We start from the raw sequence: 21,728 nt of genomic DNA on the forward strand, positions 1-21,728 counted from the left end.
GCAATCTCGGCTCACTGCAACCTCTGCCTCCGAGGTTCAAGCGATTCTCCTGCGTCAACCTCCCGAGTAGCTGGGATTACAGGCGTGCACCACCACATCCAGCTAATTTTTGTACTTTTAGAGGAGACAGGGTTTCACCATGTTGGCCAGAATGGTCTTGATCTCTTGACCTGGTGATCTGCCCACCTCAGCCTCCAAAAGTGCTGGGATTACATGCATGAGCCACTGCACCCAGCCAATCTCTTGCCTTTTAGTATCTAGTGTTACTGATGAAAAGTCTGAGTTTTGTTATTTTGTAAGTGATCTGTTTCTTTGCTCTTGGGAATATTTTTACAGTCTTCTCTTTGTCTTTAACGTTTAGAAATCTCAAAAGACTTAATGGCATTTCATTTTATTCATTTGTAGGGCATTTCTTTTTGGCCCTTTTAGTTTGAACATTTATATCTCCCTTCAGCTCTGGGAAGTTTTCTTATATTTCTTTGATAATTTTCTTGTCTCTTTTGTTTCTCTTTCTTTGGAATACTTTTTTAGATGTTGGTTGTTTTGAGTTGTTCACTCATAATTTTTGTAATTTTTATTTTCTTGACTTTATGTTCTACTTCTGACAGATTGCCTAGATACTAATTTTAAAACTTGAAAAATTTTTTTTCCTTCCGCCACCCGTAAAACTTTTGAAAAAAATTTAACAATCAAGTTTTTAATTTTTAGGAGCTTTTTCTTATTAATTAAAAAAATCCTGTTCTTTTATGGATGTACCAACTTTGAATCTCTTTAAGGAATGCTAATGTTTATGTCTGCTTTAGTTTAGAATGAGGAGACTAGAATGGTTTGGAAGCAAGTTGAAAACTGGCCATTATTACATAGGAGGCCACCAAAGTACTATAACAAGGAGGGCTTTACTTTTTGGCACTACTCTATGGTACAAACATACAAATGTAGTGTTCTGATTTTCCTAGATGGTTTGTTCAGTGTTTTTTGTAAGGAGCCTTATTTTGCCTGGTGGTCAATGCCTTGCACATTATGCAAGATCTTGAATTCCAAAGTGATTGAATTCTATAAGTAATAGGGAGGTATTATAGATTCTTTTTTAAAAGTTATTTTTCAGTTGTGATACAATATACATAGTATACCTTCTTAACCATTTTAAGTGTACACTTCAGTGTACATTTTCAGTGTACATGTATATTTACATTATTGTGCAAACGTCATCTTGAGAACTCTTTTTCACCTTACAAAACTGAAACTCTGCCCAGTAAATGATAACTTCACAGACTGGGGGTGATGGCTCATGCCTGTAATTCAAGCATTTTGGGAGGCCGAGTTGGGAGGATTGCTTGAACCAAGGAGTTTAAGACCAGCCTAGGCAACATAGTGAGTCCTTGTCTCTACAAAAAATACAGAAATTAGCTGGGTGTGGTGGCCTGTGCCTGTAGTCCTAGCTACTCAGGAAGCTGAGGCAGGAGGATCGATTGAGCCCAAGAGGTAGAGGCTGCAACGAGTGTGATTGCACTAGTGCACTCCAGCCTGGGTGACAGAGTGAGACCCTGTCTCAAAAGAAAAAAAAAAATATAGTGTCCCATTCTTCCTTCCACCCTCAGCCCTTGGCAACTACCATTCTTTCTGTCTCTGAATTTAACTGTAGAATCATAGACTGCATTTAAAAAAAGTTTCATAACGTGAAGTTTGTTATCTTAATCATTTTTAAGTGTACAGTTCACTAGTGTTGGGTGTTTTTCACATTGTTGTAAAATACATCCAGAACTTTTTCATCTTGCAAATCTGAAATAATGTACTCATTGAACAACAAACAGTCCGTCTCCCCCTACCACCATCCCTGGTAACCATCATTCTGATTTCTGTCTCTATTAATTTGATTACTCTAGGTAACTCATATAAGTGGAATCATACAATATTTGTCTTTTTGTGGCTGACTTATTTCACTTAGCTTAATGTCCTCAAGATTCATCCCTGTTATAGCATATGATTTCCTTCTTGTTTAAGGCTCACTAATATTCCATTGTATGTATATGCTACATTTTGTTTATACATTCATCAGTCCACAGACACTTGAGTTGCTTTCATGTTTGGCTATTGTGAATAATGCTGCTATGAACATGGACATACATATATCGCTTTGAGACTCTGCTTTCATTATTTTTGGGGGTGTATACCCAAAAGTGGAATTGCTGGATAAAATAGCAATTCTCTTTTTAATATTTTGAGGACCTGCCATATTGTTTTCCACAGTAGTTGCGCTTTTTTGTTTTTTATTTTGAGACAGAGTCTTGATCTGTCGCTCAGGCTGGAGTATGGTGGCGTGATCATAGCTCACTGCAGTCTTGAACTCCTGGGCTCAAATGGTCCTCCTGCCTCCAAGTAGCTAGGACTACAGACATGTACCACCATACCTGGCTGATTAAAAACATCTTTTTTTTTTTTTTTTTTGGTAGAGATGGGGTCTTACTGTGTTGCTCAGGCTGACCTCAAACTCTTGACTTCAAGGAATCCTCCTGCCTCAGCCTGCTAAAGTGCTGGGATTACAGGAGTGAGCCACCATGCCCAACCACCAGTTTGCATTCCCTCCAACAGTACATGAGGGTTCCAGTTTGTCTGTATCTTCATCAATGCTTATTTTCTATTTGTTTTTTAATAGGAACTATCCTAAGTGGATATGAGGTGTGTAGATTTTTTTTTATCAGAGTTGGGTTTTAGCCCATCTAATCTGCTAGCTCTTTGAGAAATGTATTTGCCTGAGGGAGTAAAGCATAAGGCCAGCTAGGAGGTAATTGCATTGACTTAGATTTGTGGTAATGAGGAACTGGTTTGATTGTGCTGGGACAATGATTTTGAGAGTTGGTGGAAAAGTGGGAATAATTATTCAAATTTAAGAAACTGAGAGAAATGACATGAAAAATGACTTTTGCATTTGAATTTGATTGTAATAGAAATGTGGAAGTAAAGGGAAGGAGAGAAAGAATAACTTACTGTTCTGTAGCGTTTTAGGTGATGGGAATATTGTTGTGGAAATAAATGCCTGTGCGGGCAGCTTGAAATATGGGAGCATGTGACAGCAAGAAAACAGGTCTGGAAACTTGTTTTTGTGAGAGTTAGCGGGATGATAGAGGTCATAGTATTTCTCTTTGAAACATTTGTTTTCTTTAGAAAAAATAATCTGATAAATTTTTCCTTCTTAATTTTTTACAGCTCTTGCAAGCTTAGGATATGAAAAGAGCTGTGTGTTGTTCAATTGTGCAGCCTTAGCTAGCCAAATTGCAGCAGAACAGAACCTGGATAATGATGAAGGATTGAAAATCGCTGCTAAGCATTACCAGGTATGCGGAAAAGTAGTTACTGCAATAATGATCAACATTCAATTGGATTAAGTGGAAAATAATTTGCATTTAGGTTTATAGCTACTTCTTACCCAAGAGATGTTTTCTTAAATGAATGCACTTTTAAAATGAATTGATTCTTACTGTTGAAGCCCTTAGATAAACTGTCTATAGACCAAGTCTGTTTTTCCTCATTGTTTTATACCCAGCACCTAGCACAGTGCCTGGCACATAATAGAGGCTCAATAATTGTTAGTTGAAATGTCTGAGATTTCATCTCAGGCATTTAGGGTAAATCCATTTTAAATAAATTACCTAATTTAAAAAATTTGTACGTTATTTTCATATGTTTTCTTAGAGTGAGACACACTTGAAATTTCACTGTTGTTACAAAAATAAAGACAAGAAATTGGCAAGAAAATAAAATTTTAACTTTGAGACATGTGGAGAGGTCATATTTAAATGTGGTCAGACACGTAATGTTCATGAGTTACCTAATCTATTTTACATACTAATCATTTACTAATATAGCATGTTATTTTGTGGCAGTTGTTTATTATTTATTCAGCTTTTTTTTTGTTTTGGTTAAAAAAATGATTAGTGTCAAGTAATATATATAATCATGTTGTCATTTTATATTACTTTCTAATTTACAAAGTGTTTTCATGTACATTATTTGACCCCAGATAAACCTTGCAATGTATGTCATATAATCTCATTCCCATTTTACATACGAGGAGACTAAAGGCCAGAAGTCTTAATACAGCAGTCCATTTGGGTTTCAGTAGTTCTGATTCCAAATTTCATGTAATTCCAACTTTCATGTAATTCCAAATGTCCTTCCACTATTTCACCCCCAAACCTCCCATGAAATTTGCTTGTCTCAAAGATAGTCTGCTTTTTCCTGTTGTTTATGTTTAAGGGAGAGGTGAGTAATGCTATCCTGAGAAAGTAAAAGGAAAATATACCTTAAGGAAACAACATGCTCCAAATTGTGGCTTGTCTTACAGTTTTGAATAGGTATAGATGACAAACATAATGCATATGCTATTTCTTTTTGAGGCTATACATGGCAAATATTTTAAAATGTGAAAACGAGCCGGGCGTGGTGGCTCACGCCTGTAGTCCCAGCACTTTGGGAGGCTGAGGTGGGCAGATCATGAGGTCAGGAGTTCCAGACCAGCCTGGCCAACATGGTGAAACGTGTCTCTATTAAAAATAGAAAAATTAGCTGGGTGCCTGTAATCTGAGTTACTCGGGAGGCTGAGGCAGGAGAATCGCTTAATCCCAGGAGGCGGAGGTTGCAGTGAGCTGAGATTGTGCCATTGCACTCAAGTCTGGGTGACAAGAGCAAGACTCTGTCTCAAAATAAATAAAATAAAATAGTGAAAACGAAGTGAAATTTTATTTAGCTTTTGGTTAACTGTAGCTCAGTTAATTGGTATATGGTATTTTAGAAAGGTCATTCTGAATTATGAAGGAAACATTCCATTCTGTGAGTGTTCGCAGCAGGGCGCCTGGTATCATGGAAAGATAACTGGTGGCATTAGACCTAGGTCCTTATCTAGGCTGCTTGTCACCCAGAAGCTTTGTGCCGTTGGGCAAGTTCTTTAACCTCTTTAGTACCTCCAGTTCCTCATCTGTAAATGAGAGACTCAGACACCTAGCTGTTCTAGACTTTGATTCACTAGTTTACTAACCAAGTTCAGTTGTTCATTCCTAGCAGATACTCTAGTCTTACAATACTTAATGACTGCAGAAACATGCTGTTCATTTTAATACATTTGACTTTGAGTTTTCTCTGTGTTGTCTATTTATCTAACTCATGACGCTTTTTTTTTTTCCCTTTTTGAGATGGAGTCTCGCTTTGTTGCCCAGGCAGGAGTACAATGGCATGATCTTGGCTCACCGCAACCTCCGCCTCCTGGCTTCAAGCGATTCTCCTGCCTCAGCCTCCTGAGCAGCTGGGATTACAAGTGTGTGCCATCATGCCCAGCTAATTTTTGTATTTTTAGTAGAGATGGGGTTTTATCATGTTGGCCAGGCTGGTCTTGAACTCCTGACCTCAGGTGATCCGCCCGCCTCAGCCTTCCAAAGTGCTGGGATTACAGGCGTGAGCCACTGCGCCCGGCCAACTCATGACACATTTTAATCCCAGACTGACTTCTTTCTTTTTCTTAGTATAGTTTGTTTCATAGAAGCAAAGTTATTTCAGTATTAACAAAATATAATTGAGGTGAAAAATCTGAACATTTCGCTAGGGAGCTCTGAGGGCCAGACAGAAATCACTAGCAATGGGTAGTAATGCTGTTCCTCAGAGGACTAGGTGTATGCGCTATTTGGGGTGTCCCCTAACTACGGCATGTTTAATTATTTGTAAGATGAATTTGTTTGGGACCAAAGCAAGAGCTTTGCACTACTAAAAATACTTTAATGTTTATCCCTGTGTCTTTTCTCATGTTAATTTTGAGGAAGTGTTTCTGAAAATAGCTTAATCAGATTGTTCCATTAGTTTACTTTGTTTTTCCTTGTAATTTACTTTTATTCTTTGTTAAATCTCTTCTTAAGCTATGGAGTTTTAGAAAGATAACCTTATTGTCTGTAGGTCAGATGTTTTAGATTGGTTTTGCATAATATAAAAATTTAAATATATTAACTGTTCACTGAGTTAACATTTGAAATGACTTTTGTATTTAACAGTAGGAAATTAAGTCTTGCTGAGTTCCTGTAGGTTTTAAAGAAATTCTTTTTCCCCCCTTTAGTTTGCTAGTGGTGCCTTTTTACATATTAAAGAGACGGTTTTATCTGCCTTAAATCGAGAGCCTACTGTGGACATATCTCCAGATACTGTTGGGACCCTCAGTCTTATTATGCTGGCACAGGCTCAAGAAGTATTTTTTTTAAAAGCTACAAGAGGTAACTCCAATTTGTCTTCCATTTTGTTGCATGTGAAAAGAAGCGATAAGGCTTTTAAATTAAGAAAGTGATTAGAATATAATATGTTCAGTGTTGAGCTTTCCTTCTTGAACTTGATACATGGATTATTGAAAATTTTTAGCTATCCTTTTCTGAATTTGTGACACAAATGCACATTTAAGAATGTAGGCTGTGTTTGAAGTCATGAAATGGATCGTTAGTAATTGTCTTTAAACACTCCATTCCGGAATAGTATTTATGTATGTTTTTAACATGTCAAACATTTATTCGCAAATATTTATTGGGTACTTACTGTGTGCCAGTCACTGTTCTAGTTTCTAGATAAACAGTTAGAAAACAACCTTATGTTCTGGCGACAGGAGAGATGATAAAGAATTAAGTTGCCAGGATAATTTCATAAATAATTGCTATAAGAAATAAGAAAGAATTGTATGACAGTGGTTGGTGGTATGGTTATGGGATAGGGATGTAGGGGAAGCTGTGCTAATTTTAGATTCCTTAGTCAAGAGGGCTTTCTTTCAGGAGGTCCTGTTTAAAGTAGACCTAAATGAAAAGAAGGAGCCATCCAGGCACAGTCCCTGGCCCTGGGAATGAGGGAATAAGAATAATTCTTACAAGGCATATAAGTTTAGATTGAAATATAGGCTGAATATGTAAGTACAGAGAAATTGAAAATAAGAGATAAGTCATCATGTGGAAGAAATAGGAATTGGAATACTTTTTTCTTTTAAAATAACAGCTTATATTGAGATAGAATTTATATGCACTAAAGTTCACCTTTTTTAAGTGTACAACGTTAAGATTTTTAGTATATTCGTAGAGTTTTGATTACCACTATCTTATTTTAGAACATTACCATCATCCCAAAAAGAAGCTGTGTACCCATTAGCAGTCACTCCTCATTCCCTTTTCCCCCACTGCTGGCAACCACTAATCTATTTTGTCTGTTTTAAATTTTGTGCAGAAAATGTGATTTATCAAGAAAGACGTTTTAAGATGCGTGTACAAACTTGTGATCTCAATGTTTATACTGAGACATGTCAGATTAACTCATATTTATTTTAATTATAATGGTCAACTTCATATTGTATTCCAGATAAAATGAAAGATGCCATCATAGCTAAATTGGCTAATCAGGCTGCAGATTATTTTGGTGATGCTTTCAAACAGTGTCAATACAAAGATACTCTCCCTAAGGTCAGTTATTGTTTTTATAAACGCTTACTTTGCATGTGGAAATATTTAGACTTTTTTGTGTATAAGAAGCAAGTTGAAACTTAAAAAGAAATTTGAAGTTTCAATAGAATTATCTGAAGTATATAGTAGAAATAGTTTTTTTTTTTTTTTAATTTAAGATGCATGAACAATTCTTTTATATTTAAGGGATGCCTTTGTCTTTACCTTTTACTAAACTTGTTTTTCCAAGCTAGAACTCTTTCTGGAAAATGTTGACCATCTGTTTTTAATACTTTCATCAAATCAAGGCATTGTGTCGTTCTGAATCATTGGTGACTTGGTACAAGCATATATACTTGAGCATGTTGATTATTCACACTTTTAATTATTGTCCTGTTTTCTTAAAGATAAGTCTTAAAGCGCAAAAACAGACATAAAGAAAAAAGGAAAAGAAAACAAATTCATCTGATACTTTGATTAGAATTAAGTTTTGCCAACAGGGATTAAAAAAATTGGGCTGCTAATGGACAGCTAAGGAAAAGCAACCATCTTAAACCACATATCACAGGAAGTATAATGTTTTAATGTAAACCTTTCTGAAGTGACAATTCAAAAGACTATTTAGTGATGATCATTTAATGACAAAGCAAATCACTAACAAGTACATTTGGAATGATTAATAAAGAAAACTTAAAGTTTGAGGGAAATACATGTTTCAACTACTTCCTTCAGAAATGTTCAAGGAATTAGTTTCATCATATAGTATCTGTTACATGATTTTTTTTTGGTAGAGGAATTTATGGATTTATAAGTCATGTTCAGGAATCTTTGTACATTAAAAAATTGCAGACAACTTGGGGGCGAAGTAAAAATGCAGATAAGTGCATCCGCAGTACTTATTACTCAGAAAATGATCAATAAGGAATTAATGTGACAATTCCTGGGGATTTAAGATACACCAAGAGCCTAGTAGAAATTTGCCCAGGACTCTTGGGTATTAATAGCTTTCCTCTTAAAAAGAGACTCGGGATCTCCTCTCATGTTTTTTTCATCTGAAAGACCTCATGTTCAGCTGCACAGTGTTCCGTTACGTCCTGTTGGGCCATTAGTTCAGTCCTGTCATGGAGAGAAGAATGTCACCTACAAAGACTTGGAAGCTACCTCTGCAGCATTCCTGGTATTCCTTGAAAATCTCCTGTTTCAGAATCAAGTTGCTCCAGCCTTACCCTGAGAACTGGCATGAGTGTAGTTTGAAATTTAGATGTCTTTTATTTTTTCCTTTTTACTAATAAAGCTCATAAGATATTTTCATATTCTAGTTATAAAACTGAAATGTCTGCAAGTAGTGATCCAGGAAGGTAGGAAATTATTCCCTGGGAGACAGGAAAGCACACAAGGTAGTAATTCAGTTTTTGATTCTTTTACATTTTTTGTTTTGACAGTGATTGTCTATCCTAATTCTTTGGATTTTTTAATATCATATACTCCCTAAAAGCAGGGAGGTTACAGGTTAGGATTTGGCATTTTGGAAGAGCCACTGCTAGTATAATTGCTTTCCTGCTTTATGTCTTTGGATCTTTTAAAATTAATTTTGACTGGAATTATTTTCAAAACAAATAGGCAAAATAGCACTTTGTCGTCATCATTGGTGATATACTTAATGCATTTGTCTATATGTTTTTGAGTACATGATACTGAAATATTAGTGTATCTATGATACTAAATCATTTTTATATGGCTAAAATCATCTTTAGTAAGAACCTTCGTAGGATATGAATTTAAGTGAGAATTTACTATCTTTTTTTAAAAACATGATGAAAGTCATCTATAGAGCAATTTCTTTAGTGTATGTGAGTAATGATGGTTTAGTTAACTCTACGGGCTGGGTAAGGGCTCATAAGAAAGCTTCTAAAGCCCTGTGCTTGGTGTTCCTCTGTGAATGTCCATTCTACTTCTCTTTCTAATAATGCATGCTTTTCTTTCTTTTTGTAAACAAAATGTTGACTTCATGGATCAATTAAAGAGAATTGTAAAAACCTAAATTGGCTTCAGTTAACAGTTAAAGAAAACCCCTTCAATTGGAAGAAAAAAAATTTAATTCATAGATTTCAATCCATAGAAAATCATGTCGTCTTCTCTGTTTACACCTAACGACTAACCTTAATCTCTAAACCATTAATGGGGTGATTCTAATTTCTGTCTTCTTTTCCTTTTTCTTCCTGCATCCCATGTTGTCTGTGATGGTTTGTGTGGTTGGACTCTCCCCTGGTCAGTATTTTTATTTCCAGGAGGTGTTCCCTGTCTTGGCTGCAAAGCACTGTATCATGCAGGCCAATGCTGAGTACCATCAGTCTATCCTGGCAAAACAGCAGAAGAAATTTGGAGAAGAAATTGCAAGGTTACAGGTGAGTCTCTTGGTAATAAATATTTAAGTAACTAACTTGGATCTCTTTTTTTTTTCCTAGTGAGATTTCCAAGTTTGCCCATAAAAACCTTTCCCGTTCATCACCCCTGTCAGCAGCGACAGTAATTGTTTTTATCTTTAGACTTTATCTACTGTGTGTTTTTTTGAGGTCTCATATTTTATCTAAAAAATTCACGCAAAATTTGCATTCAGTTCTCTTTTGTAATCCATGTTTATTTTAATGTAAAACTAATTCTAAATTAATTGGCATCTCCAGATTGTTATCTTTAGACTTTACTGCATTTTTTTTGAGGTCTCATATATTTTCTGAAAAATTCATGCAGAATTTGCATTCAGTTCTCTTTTTTATTCATGTTTATTTTAGCGTAAAAATAATTCTAAATTAATTGCCATGCTCCAGGAGTATGTGTAGTGTTTAACTTGTGGACTGGTCTTTGTCTAAACTGGGCCTATACTTCCGTAACTTGAGGACAGTGGAGAGATGTGTGTGCGTATATATATATATATATATACACACACACACACACATACGCATGCGTGCGCGCGCACACACACACACACACACACACACACACACATATATATATCTCTTGTGAACAGCCAAGTACTGTCTGTGCAGTTGTATTCATACTGTTGGCATTGGGGTTGTCAGAAACTTGCTGTGAGATTATAGCACCTGAGGCAGCTTGCCAGCAGGAGCAAGAGCTGTTTGTATGAGTTGTTTGTGTTTTGCGTATTAGTAGGCAGAGGATAGAAAGATGACTTAGGGCATTTGAGTTAGGGAAGTTTAAATATGTACTGATTATTAGAAGATACTGTGGTTGTCTTGGTTCATTTTGTGCTGTTACAGCAGAATACCACAGACTGGGTAATTGATAAAGCACAGAAATTTGTCACAATTCTGAAGACTGGGAAGTCCAGTGTCAAAGTGCTGGCACCTGGTGAGGGACTTTGTGCTGTGTCACCTGTGATGAAAGGTAGATGGGCAAGAGAGTGCTAGTGAGTGAGAGAGAGCAAGAGGGGAGCTGAACTGCTTAACAAAGCCCCTCTCTTGATAACTAACTCTCTCTCATGATAATGACATTAATCCATTCATGAGGGCAGAGCCCTCTTGATCTAATCACCTCTTATTATATCCCCATGTCCCAGCACTTTGGGATCGAGAACGCATGAACTTGGGGGACACATTCAGACCATAACAATGGAAATGTTGTTTAGGAGGTTCAGATTAATTAATTAGCCTTTTCATGGGGAAACATCTCACAGTGACCAAATGAGAGAAAGACTTTTTAAAAAAGTCAAACCCAGATTTGTCTGGGGCTTCACTTTGATTACAGTAACTTAGATTCATATATAAAAATGATTCTGAACAAGGAATTTGTGGGAAGAATTTTTTTTTAAGGCTAGCATATTTAAATTATAAGTTTAGTTTCTTTATTTTCTGGTTTCTGGGACTATTAGATTTAAGTAAGCCCATATTTAGTCTCTATAATATAATCAGTCAGAGAAAGAACTCCTTTTGAAATTTAATCTCATTTTTAAGTACCACTGAAAAAGGAAATTACTTCAAATTCACACAATGGGAGGGGGGTAAAGACTTCCTCAGTTATAGACACATAGATTTAGCAGCTTTAGTTTTACAGCTTTATTTATAGGTTAAAAGTTAAGACGGAAGTTGGGTGTGATGGCACATGCCTGTAGTCTAGCTACTTGGGAGGATCATTTGAAGCTAGTAGTTTGAGGTCAGCCTGGACAATATAGTGACACCCCTTCTCAAAAAAAAGTTAACACAGAACACACTCACTGGTCCATATTTCAAAGGACAGTTATTCTTAATTGATTTACACTCCCAAGAAGGCAAACAGAACAGACAAGAAGTTGACCAATAAACCATACTCTCTGTAGTTTCTCATTCAGGAGAGAATAATACCCCATGATTCTGATGGAGATCATTAGGAGGTCACACTATTAAACCAACTTTCTAGTTATGGCTACTAGCAAAGAGAAATAACTTACTGGTCCTATGCAAACCAGAAATGAAAATAAAATCACAATCAGGAAAATCAAAACAATAGATAAAATGGCAGCAATGATAAAATTACTGCTTGGAATCACTTCTGGGGCCAAGAAAAATTGTACCTGAGCTTAATACAGCTCATGAGTTGCAGTTCTTGAACAGTGCAGTTTATGTGACCCCAGAAGATGGATCTTCTTGGTCATCTTGGTGGATCTTCAAAGATGATGAAATACAATTTTCAAAAAGATGTAGAAACACACACACACACACACATATACACACAGATACAAAAACATGACTCACATAGAATGACTACATGTCAAAGATTTATTTGACTCGTTAATGAGGGACCTAGCAAGATTGTAAATCGATTTTGTGCAAGTATTGTTTTCTTAGTTATGATACTAGGTTGTAGGTATTAAGGAGATTGTCCTTATAGAAAGAATACTTGCTGATGTGTTTAGGGATGAGGGCTCATAACATCTAACTTCAGTTTCGGATAGTTCTGCAATAAAAGAAAAAAAGGTACATGATTATGCGTTTGTACTGGAAAGGAATAGATAAAGCAAATGTGGCAAAATGGTAATTGTTGGACCTATGTAATTATTTTGTGGGCTTGCAGTTTTTCAAAATGGGGAAAATAGGTATATATAAGGTTACATAGTTTAATTCCTGTTCCTCTTTTTTCCCTCTATCCTGTTCCCTCCATCCGTTATTCACACTGCCCTGTAGTTAATTTCCATTAATTTCCTGTTTCTTTTTCTTTCTTTGAAATAGAAGCAAATATATACATACAGAACACACACACACACACACATTGCACATTCTCACTTCTCATTCTTACTGAAGTGGTAGTATGCTATTAATATATACAGTGTTATATACCTTCTTTTCTCATATAACAATGTATCCTGAAGATCTATCTCTTCATCTTAATTCAGCAGTAGCTAGACCATCCTTAGAGCTGCATTATACTTCACTATGTAAACCACAGTTTATTGCTGTCTCTTATTGCTGGATACTTGAATGTTTGCAAGATTCACTATTATAAACAATGCTACAGTAAAAAATCATGTACACAAGTTATTTTGTACTTCAGCAGCTGTCTTAGCTTAGGCTGCCATAAGAAAACCATAGACTGGGTGGTTTAAACAACAGAAATTTATTTTCTCATAGTTCTGGAGCCTGGAAATCCAAGGTCAGGGTGCCAGTATGGTCATATTCCAGTGAGATTTACAGATGGCCTTCTCTCTGTGTCCTCATATGGTAAACAGCAAGAGCAAGCCCTCTGGTGTCTCTTATGAGGGCACTAATCCCTTGTGAGGCCCCACCTTCATGACCTCATCTAAACCCCATTATTTTCCGAAGGTCCCATGTTCAAATACCATCACATTAGGAGTTAGGGATTCAAAATAAGAAATTTGGGGAACACAGTCCCGTACATAGCAGCAGGTATATCTTAAATATATTAATAGAAATGAGATGGCTGATAGCAAAATATAAATATGTCTGTTATTTATTATATATTTGAATTGTTGATCCACTTTGAATTTATCCTGATGTGTGGAGCTAGATAGGGATCCAGTTTTTAAAGTCTTCTTCCAAATGGCTAGCCAGTTGTCCCCAAACCATTTATTATAATAGCCTTGTTTTCCTCACTGATCTGAGATTCTGACTTTCTCACACATTAGATTCATGGTATATACTGAGATCTATTTCTGCTTTTGTTGTTTCATTGACGTGTTTATCTATTCATACTCCAGTTCCATATCATTTTAGTTATTTATACTTTAGACTGTTTTAATGTCTGATAGGTACTATTATCTCTTATTTTTTGAATTTTTCTGCCTGTCCTTGCGTGTTTTTTGAATTTTGTCATTTTCTGAATTTTCTTGACTATTCTTGCATGTGTTTCTTCATATGAATTTTTTTTTTTGTTTAACTGTTATGGAAAACATCAAACATATATAAAAGTATGATCATTGAATTTCCGTTACCCAACCTAAGTGATTATCAGTATTTTGCTATTTTGTGTTTTAGCTATTTCCCCTTTCCTTCTTATTTTTTTGGAGTATTTTACAACTATCTCACCTATCATGTCATTCTTAAGTTTTTTAGCCTGTATCTCTAAGAGATAAAGATTTTAAAAAATTAAAACACAAAAATTTAAACAATTAAAAAATTTTGTTAGATGGCTCGTTATCTCAATCTAGCAAAATTAATATTAATATGAATTAGTAGTCATAATCCAGTATTATCTACATCTAGTTTAGTTTTCCCTGATTTTTTTCTCAGGGGTCTTAGTTTGTTCAAATCAGGATCCACACAAAGTCCTCACTTTGCATTTGGTTGATATGCTCTCTGAATCTTTAATTTGTAACAGCCTTCTCCTTCCCAACTTCTGTGTTGAGTTTTCTTCACTTTTTCTTGTTCTGTATGTTTTTTTACTATGATTTCTGTGATGTCTGTTTTCCCTTTTGCTCCTTGTATAAATGTCTCAGCCTTGCTTTCTTAAATTTGTGTTTTTCTTTACTTTTGTGAGTTCTGCCACTTCCTGTTTTATATTCTTTTGCTCTTTGGCTGTCACTCACTCTGGTTTGGGCCATCCAGTCCTCTGTTCTTTTGGTACTGTCATTGTGTTCTTAAGTGTTTTAGTTTAGTTTAGTTTTTAGCATGCTGTTTTTATCTACTTTGCAGCAACATTTCTTTGGTGAGTTTTGTTATCTACTGGAAAGATATACTGCTTGTTTTCAGTTTTTTTCTTACTTTTTTTTGTGTTGAGAAATGAGTTGCCTTCTCAGTTACTTGTGTTTGAATAAGATTTATCTTGCTGGAGGTTCCTGTTTGGGGAAATGGGCAGGGTTAGCTTTACAAGCATCACTGTGTTAAGGGCTCCCTCCTAAGGTCCACTTCTCTGGCTCTTAAAGCCTCCCCTGGATTAGGAAGAATCCCACTACCTCCATACCTGTGCTTCCCTGAATTCCTCACAGCCTTTGCATTTCAAGTTGATGCAGCTACTTTTAGGGTTTATATTTTGCTGAGTGCTTATATAGGCATTTTCTGAGTTCTTATGCCCTTTCTTCTCCCTCCTTACTTTTCTGTTCTCTGTTTCTGCTTCCCTTAGCAACCCTGTCTTTTTAGTTAATCTGTCTACTTCTTTTTCTCAGCAGCTCTCTTGGAATGAGACCCCTCAGCATCACATTTTTTTCTGTGATCCCCTGGTGGCATGATAGGGGCCAGTTGGCTTTGCCTTTATCATCACCTGGCAAGGTTTTCTCATCCTGTTTTATTGTTTGCAGATTTGCTTAAAGTAGTTTTAACTCAGGGTGGCACCATTAGCACTCCCCTGTTTTCCCCCTCTGTGTATAGGGTACCTATGGTTCTGGTACTAGTGTTTGCTATTTGGGGGAGGGTTCAACCACATTTACAAATCAAATTTGATTTACAAATTTAAAAAGTGATTTAAATTTGTGCAATTTCCCATTTCCTAGTTTACACCGAAGGGTGGCTTTTGTTTTGTTTTGGTTGTCTTCTCTAAGCTTGATACCAGCTTGTGGAGGTTAAGATTTTTATCATGTTAAGGAACTACATATCTATTTCTATTTTACTAAGATTTTTAAAAAATCAAGAATATTGAATTTTATCAAATACTTTTTCAACATCTATGGAGAAATTTGATTTTGTAACATTATTTTGGAGAATTATGTAAGTAGATTTTCTAGTATTAAACCATTTTTGTATTCTTGTAATTTTGTTGTTTTAGACTTGCCTTCTCTCTTCATCTGGTCATTTTATAGATGTAGATGCTTTCTATATGCCTGAGAATATAATATATTCTCTATTTGTGGAGTCTAGTGTTCTCTATGTCTGGTATAAGTCAAACTTGTTAATTGTGTTGCTCAAATCTTCTATAATCTTACACTTCTTAAAAATCTGGTCCAGCCATTGCTGAGACAGATATGTTAAAATCTTCCACTTTGATTATGGGTAGATGTATCAATTTCTTAATTGTTTATATAGAAACTATTACATGCAAAATGTAAGAAATTTTATATCTTTCTGGCAAATTGGCAAACATTAAAAGATTATGTATTATATCTATCCCTAATAATGCTTTTGGCCTCATTGTCTATTTTATATGATGTCTTTATACCTAATACCACCTAAATTTGTATGTGGCTTATGTTCATTTTTTTATAAGGCCAAACTTAAAAAAAAATTTCTTATTGATATTGACATTTTGTTCACTTCCTGTGTTGTTGGGTAATTTTTTTCAGATGTACCCTTTCACTGAGTGTTACCTGTTACCCTTTGAGGTTCCTGCCTTCATGTGAAGGAATGAAAGAGGTGCATCTCAATTCTCTGTGTTGTATGGTTTCAAGACCCTTGTTTCGGGTCTCCATGAGGGCCTTTAATAAGTTTTAATTGCTAATTCTTTGGATATAGAAATAACCAACAGCCAGACGGGGCACAGTGGCTCATGCCTATAATCCCAGCACTTTGGGAGGCTGAGATGGGCAGATCACTTGAGATCAGGAGTTGGAGACTGGCCTGGTCAATATGATGAAACCCCATGTCTAGCAAAACATACAAAAATTAGCTTGGTGTGGGTGCGCACATCTGTAATTCCAGCTTCTTGGAAGGCTGAGGTGGGAGAATTGCTTGAACCTGGGAGATCACAGTGAGCCGAGATGGCGCCATGGTGCTCCAGCCTGGGCATCACAGAGTGAGACTCTGTCTAAAAGAAAGAAAAAAAGAAAGAACCCAACAGCTAGCTTTCTTCAATGTCAGTTTATACTGATTGGCTCATGGATTTCTTTAATTATCTTGATAATTTGCCTATGTGTTTATTGGGATGGCTGTTATGTATTATCCTTCAGTTTTCAGGTATTTTGTGATGGGAGAATTTCCAGATAATCCTGTCAGCCACATTGCTGGAAATGCAAGTCTTCAAATTAAATATATTTTTTTGAAACCAATACTTAAATACTTGGTGGAGAAAGAGAAAGAAAATCATGTCCTTTTTTTGTTGTTGTTGTTGACGTTTTTCTTTTTAGCATGCAGCAGAACTGATTAAAACAGTGGCGTCTCGCTATGATGAATATGTTAATGTGAAGGATTTTTCTGACAAAATCAATCGTGCCCTTACTGCAGCAAAGAAGGATAATGACTTCATTTATCATGATCGAGTTCCAGACCTTAAAGATCTAGATCCTATTGGCAAAGCCACACTTGTGAAATCTACCCCAGTCAATGTACCCATCAGTCAGAAATTTACTGGTATGTCAATTATTCAGACACACTTTAATCTTATTTTCCTCTAGTTTACTCTGTTTTTCCTAGCTAAAAATCGCATAATTGCTATTGTATGCTTTGAATATAATTTGTTTTCATGTTATTTAAAATGAATATGAGAATAAATATTATATTGTGTCAGTGCAATGTTAAGATGGAAAGTAAACAATAAAACATATGTAAAGTATACAATGGTTAGAAGACTTGAAACTATGTGTTTGATTAAGACTATAGCACTTGTCATTTTGTTAACATTTGTTATTTAAGATGCTGCCATTAGAAATAAACAAATATGGCCGGATGTGGTGGCTCACACCTGTAATCTTAATACTTTGGGAGGCTGAGATGGGTAGATTGCTTGAGCTCAGGAGTTAGAGACCAGCCTGTGCAACTGGTGAAACCCTGTCTCCACCAGGGGAAAAAAAAAAAAATTGGCATGGTGGTGCATGCCTGTGGCTTTAGCTACTCTGGAGGCTGAGGTGGGAGGCTTGCTTGAGTGTGGGAGGTGGAAGTTGCAGTGAGCTGAGATCATGCCACCATACTCCAGCCTGGATGACAGAGTGAGATCTCTTCTCAAAAAATAAATAAATAGGCCAGACGCGGTGGCTCAAGCCTGTAATCCCAGCACTTTGGGAGGCCGAGACGGGCAGATCATGAGGTCAGGAGATCGAGACCATCCTGGCTAACACGGTGAAACCCCGTCTCTACTAAAAAATACAAAAAACTAGCCAGGTGTGGTGGTGGGCACCTGTAGTCCCAGCTACTCGGGAGGCTGAGGCAGGAGAATGGTGTAAACCCAGGAGGCGGAGCTTGTAATGAGCTGAGATCTGGCCACTGCACTCCAGTCTGGGTGACAGAGCGAGACTCCGTCTCAAAAAAAAAATAAATAAATAAATAAATAAAATAAAATAAAAATGGAATATAAAAATAAGCAACAAAAAACTTTTTTTTTTCCTTTTTTTTTTTTGAGATGGAGTCTCGCTTTTGTCGCCCAGGCTGGAGTGCAATGGCGCTATCTCCCTTGCAACCTCCGCCTCCCGGGTTCAGGCGATTCTCCTGCCTCAGCCTCCCAAGTAGCTGGGACTACAGGTGCCCGCCACCACGCCCCAGCTAATTTTGTATTTTTAATAGAGATGGGGTTTCTCCATGTTGGTCAGGCTGGCCTGGAACTCCTGACCTCAGGTGATCCACCTGCCTTGGCCTCCTGAAGTGCTGGGATTACAGGCATGAGGCACCGTGCCCAGCCTGTTTCTTTAAACATGTAAACTTCTGTAGTGATATCTGTATGAGATAAATAAATGTTATTATATTGTAGATGTATACAACAGATGGTAGCCTCTAGCTGAGATCCCAAGGAGAACATTCTGTTACTGGGAAAGGGTGGTTATATGTTTATTTAGCAAACACAAAGTGTTTACAATGTGCCAGGCACTCTTTAAGCACTTTACAAATATTAGCTCATTAGTTTTCACAAGTGCCCTGAGAGGTGTACTGTTATTATCCCTATTTGGTGAGGACACTGATGCACAGAGTGGTTAAGTAATTTCCTCAAGGTCGCATAGCTAGGAAGTGTTGGAGCCAGAAATGGAATCCTGCTGCTGTGACCCACTCAGTCGATTTTTTTATTTTTTTGAGACCGAGTGTTGCACTGTTGCCCAGGCTGCAGTGCAGTGGCGCGATCTCGGCTCGCTGCAACCTCCGCCTCCTGGGTTCAAACGATCCTCCTGCCTCAGCCTCCCTAGTAGCTGGGACTACAGGCGCCTACCATCACACTGGCTAAATTGTGTATTTTTAGTAGAGATGGGGGTTTCACCAAGTTGGCCAGACTGGTCTTGAACTCCTGACCTCAGGTGAGCTGCCTACCTTGGCCTCCCAAAGTGCTGGGATTACAGGCTTTAGCCACTGTTCCCGGCCCCTCGCTCAGTCAATTTAATCAACAAATGAACAGTGTCACCCAAGATCCCTCACACATATGAAAAAGTTAAAGAAAATTAAGTTCAAAGAAGAAACTTTTCATTGTTGCCATTGTCCATGAATGAAGTGATCTAAAAATTCTCTTTATCATTGTGCTTTAAATAGTGATTTAGTTTTGATCTTTAAATATCAATAGACTATTGATATTTTGATCTTTAAATATCAAATATTTATAGACTATATAAATATTGGAAAGGAAATATGAACAGTCGCTTTTACAGTTCGGATTTTTGTCTTAAAATTTTGTTGTAATTTCTCTTCCTAATTTTAGATCTGTTTGAGAAGATGGTTCCTGTGTCAGTGCAGCAGTCTTTGGCTGCCTATAATCAGAGGAAAGCCGATTTGGTTAACAGATCAATTGCTCAGATGAGAGAAGCCACCACTTTGGCAAATGGGTAGGTAGAGCTTAATTTTAGAGCCTAAAGTTTTCCATTTGGTTGTTCTTTAGTTCATGAACATTTTAGTTTCTGAGCTTAGAGCTAAGTGTCAAGAGTATATAAAATAGAAAATGTAGACACACACAACCATTTTTGGTGAACACTGTATTTATGAAGCTCTAGCAAATATAGTTGGAAGAAATTATAGAAACAAGGTGAGGATATTTGACTAAAAATTTGTATTTTAAGATGTATTTATTTGGGGGAAATGAGAAGAAGAAATCAACTCAGATACATGGTACGTTTAGTGTTCTGAACCAATTTTTGTTTCTGATGGATTGAATACTAAGAAATATATTCATTGGTTTAAAACATTTTTAGGTATATTTTGCACACACAAATACACCTATTCTAACTACACAGTTCAATTATTATTTTGTGTGTGTGTATATATATGTATATAATTTTTTTTTTTTTTGAGACAGGGTCTTATTGTCACCCAGGCTGGAGTGCAGTGGTGTAAACATTAAACATGGCTCACTGCAGTCTCAACCTTCTGGGCTCAAGTGATCCTCCTGTCTCGGCCTCCTGTGTAGCTGAGGCCACAGGTGCAAGCCACCACACCTGGCTCATTTTTTGATTTTTTTATAGAGACGAGATCTGACTTTGTTGCCCAGGCTGGTCTTGAACTCCTGAGCTCAAGTGATCCTCCTGCCTTGACCTCCTAAAGTACTGGGATTACAGGCATCAACCACCACGCCTGGCCATTTAGTTAGTTTCGATAAATGTATGTACCCATGTGACCGGCGCTATGATTAAGATAGAGAACATTACTGTTACCCTAAAAAAATTCTCTCATGCCCCTTTCCCAGTCCTCCTCCTCCTGGCCCCTGGCCACTATTGATCTGCTCCGTGTCTTACGTTTAGTTTTACTTTTTATATAATTTAAAATAAGTGTAATCATTCTAGCATATACATATACAGTACTTACACTATGTACAGTATATACTTAGAATGTGTTTTGCTTTTTTTCACTTAGCTACGGTTTTTGAGATTCATCTATATTATGTGTATCAGTTTGAGTCTTTCTATTGCTGAGCAGTATTCCATTTTATGGTTATAGAGCAGTATTCCATTTTATGGTTACAGAGCAGTTTGTTAAACTCTTTCCCCTGTTAATGGACATTTCAGTTTCTATGAACATTCATGTATAAATCTTCGTGTGGACATATTTTAGTTCTCTTGGGTAAATACTTAGGAGTGGAATTGCTAGGTTGTGTGGTTAGCATATTTAATTTTATATGAAATTGCCAGGTTGTTTTCCAAGGTGGTTGTTCCATTTTATATCCTATCTGCACTGTTTGAGAAATACAGTTGTTCTGCATCCTCACCAGTACTTGATACTGTCAGTCTTTTTAGTTTTAGCTACTTTAGTGTGTGTGTGTAGCAGAATCTCACTGTGATTTAATTTGCATTCTCCTAATTACTAATGATAACAACTTTTCATGTGGTTACTAGCCATTCATATATTTTCTGTAAAGTGTCTATTGAAATCTTTTTCTCAGTTTTTAAAACTGAGTTTTTCTTAATATTTAAAGAGTTCTTTACATATTTTGGAGGCAAGTCCTTTGTCAGATACATATAATTGAGAATATAGTTGACCCTGAACAACATAGGGGTTATGGAAGCTGACCGCCTTGCACAGTCAAATCTGCATATAACTTTTGAGTCCCCAAAACTTAGCTACTAATAGCCTGCTGTTGACCGGAAGCCTTACCGATAACATAAACAGTCAATTAACACATATTTTGTATATGTCTTATATAGTATATTCTTACAATAAATAAGCTAGAGAAAAAATGCTATTAAGAAAATCATAAGGAAGAGAAAACATATTTACTGTGATTAAATGGAAGTGGATCATCATAAAGGTCTTCGTCCTTGTCAATTTCATGTTGAGTAGGCTGAGGAAGAGGAGGAAGGATGGTTGGACTTGCTGTCTTAGAGGTGGCAGACGTGAAAGAGGTGAAAGTCCACATATACATGGACTCAATGTAGTTCAAATCTGTGTTGTGCAAGGGCCAACTATATTTCTCTCGTAGTTGGCTTGCCTTTTCATGTTTTTAGTTTTGATTAATGCATGGAGTTTAGCATCATTTTTCTTTAACAAGAAAGGGATGTAGGTTTACTCTAGC

The 21,728-nt window shown here is 36.5% G+C and overlaps 1 protein-coding gene across 2 annotated transcripts in view; it reads left to right on the top strand.

The window, feature by feature from the left end:
* The window catches only part of PDCD6IP (programmed cell death 6 interacting protein), a 79,164-nt gene that overhangs the window by 22,199 nt on the left and 35,237 nt on the right, over positions 1-21,728 (top strand). Inside the window, exons 4-9 of one of the 2 annotated variants that reach the window (XM_011961566.1) lie at positions 3,205-3,332; positions 6,095-6,248; positions 7,366-7,466; positions 9,719-9,850; positions 16,945-17,167; positions 19,428-19,551. In XM_011961566.1, the coding sequence (XP_011816956.1) occupies positions 3,205-3,332; positions 6,095-6,248; positions 7,366-7,466; positions 9,719-9,850; positions 16,945-17,167; positions 19,428-19,551 (862 nt within the window). The remainder of the gene's footprint in view (positions 1-3,204; positions 3,333-6,094; positions 6,249-7,365; positions 7,467-9,718; positions 9,851-16,944; positions 17,168-19,427; positions 19,552-21,728) is intronic. The other variant, XM_011961567.1, reaches the window with a different exon arrangement.

This window comes from Colobus angolensis, unplaced genomic scaffold, assembly GCF_000951035.1.
Source record: "Colobus angolensis palliatus isolate OR3802 unplaced genomic scaffold, Cang.pa_1.0 Scaffold56, whole genome shotgun sequence".
Lineage (NCBI taxonomy): Eukaryota > Metazoa > Chordata > Mammalia > Primates > Cercopithecidae > Colobus > Colobus angolensis.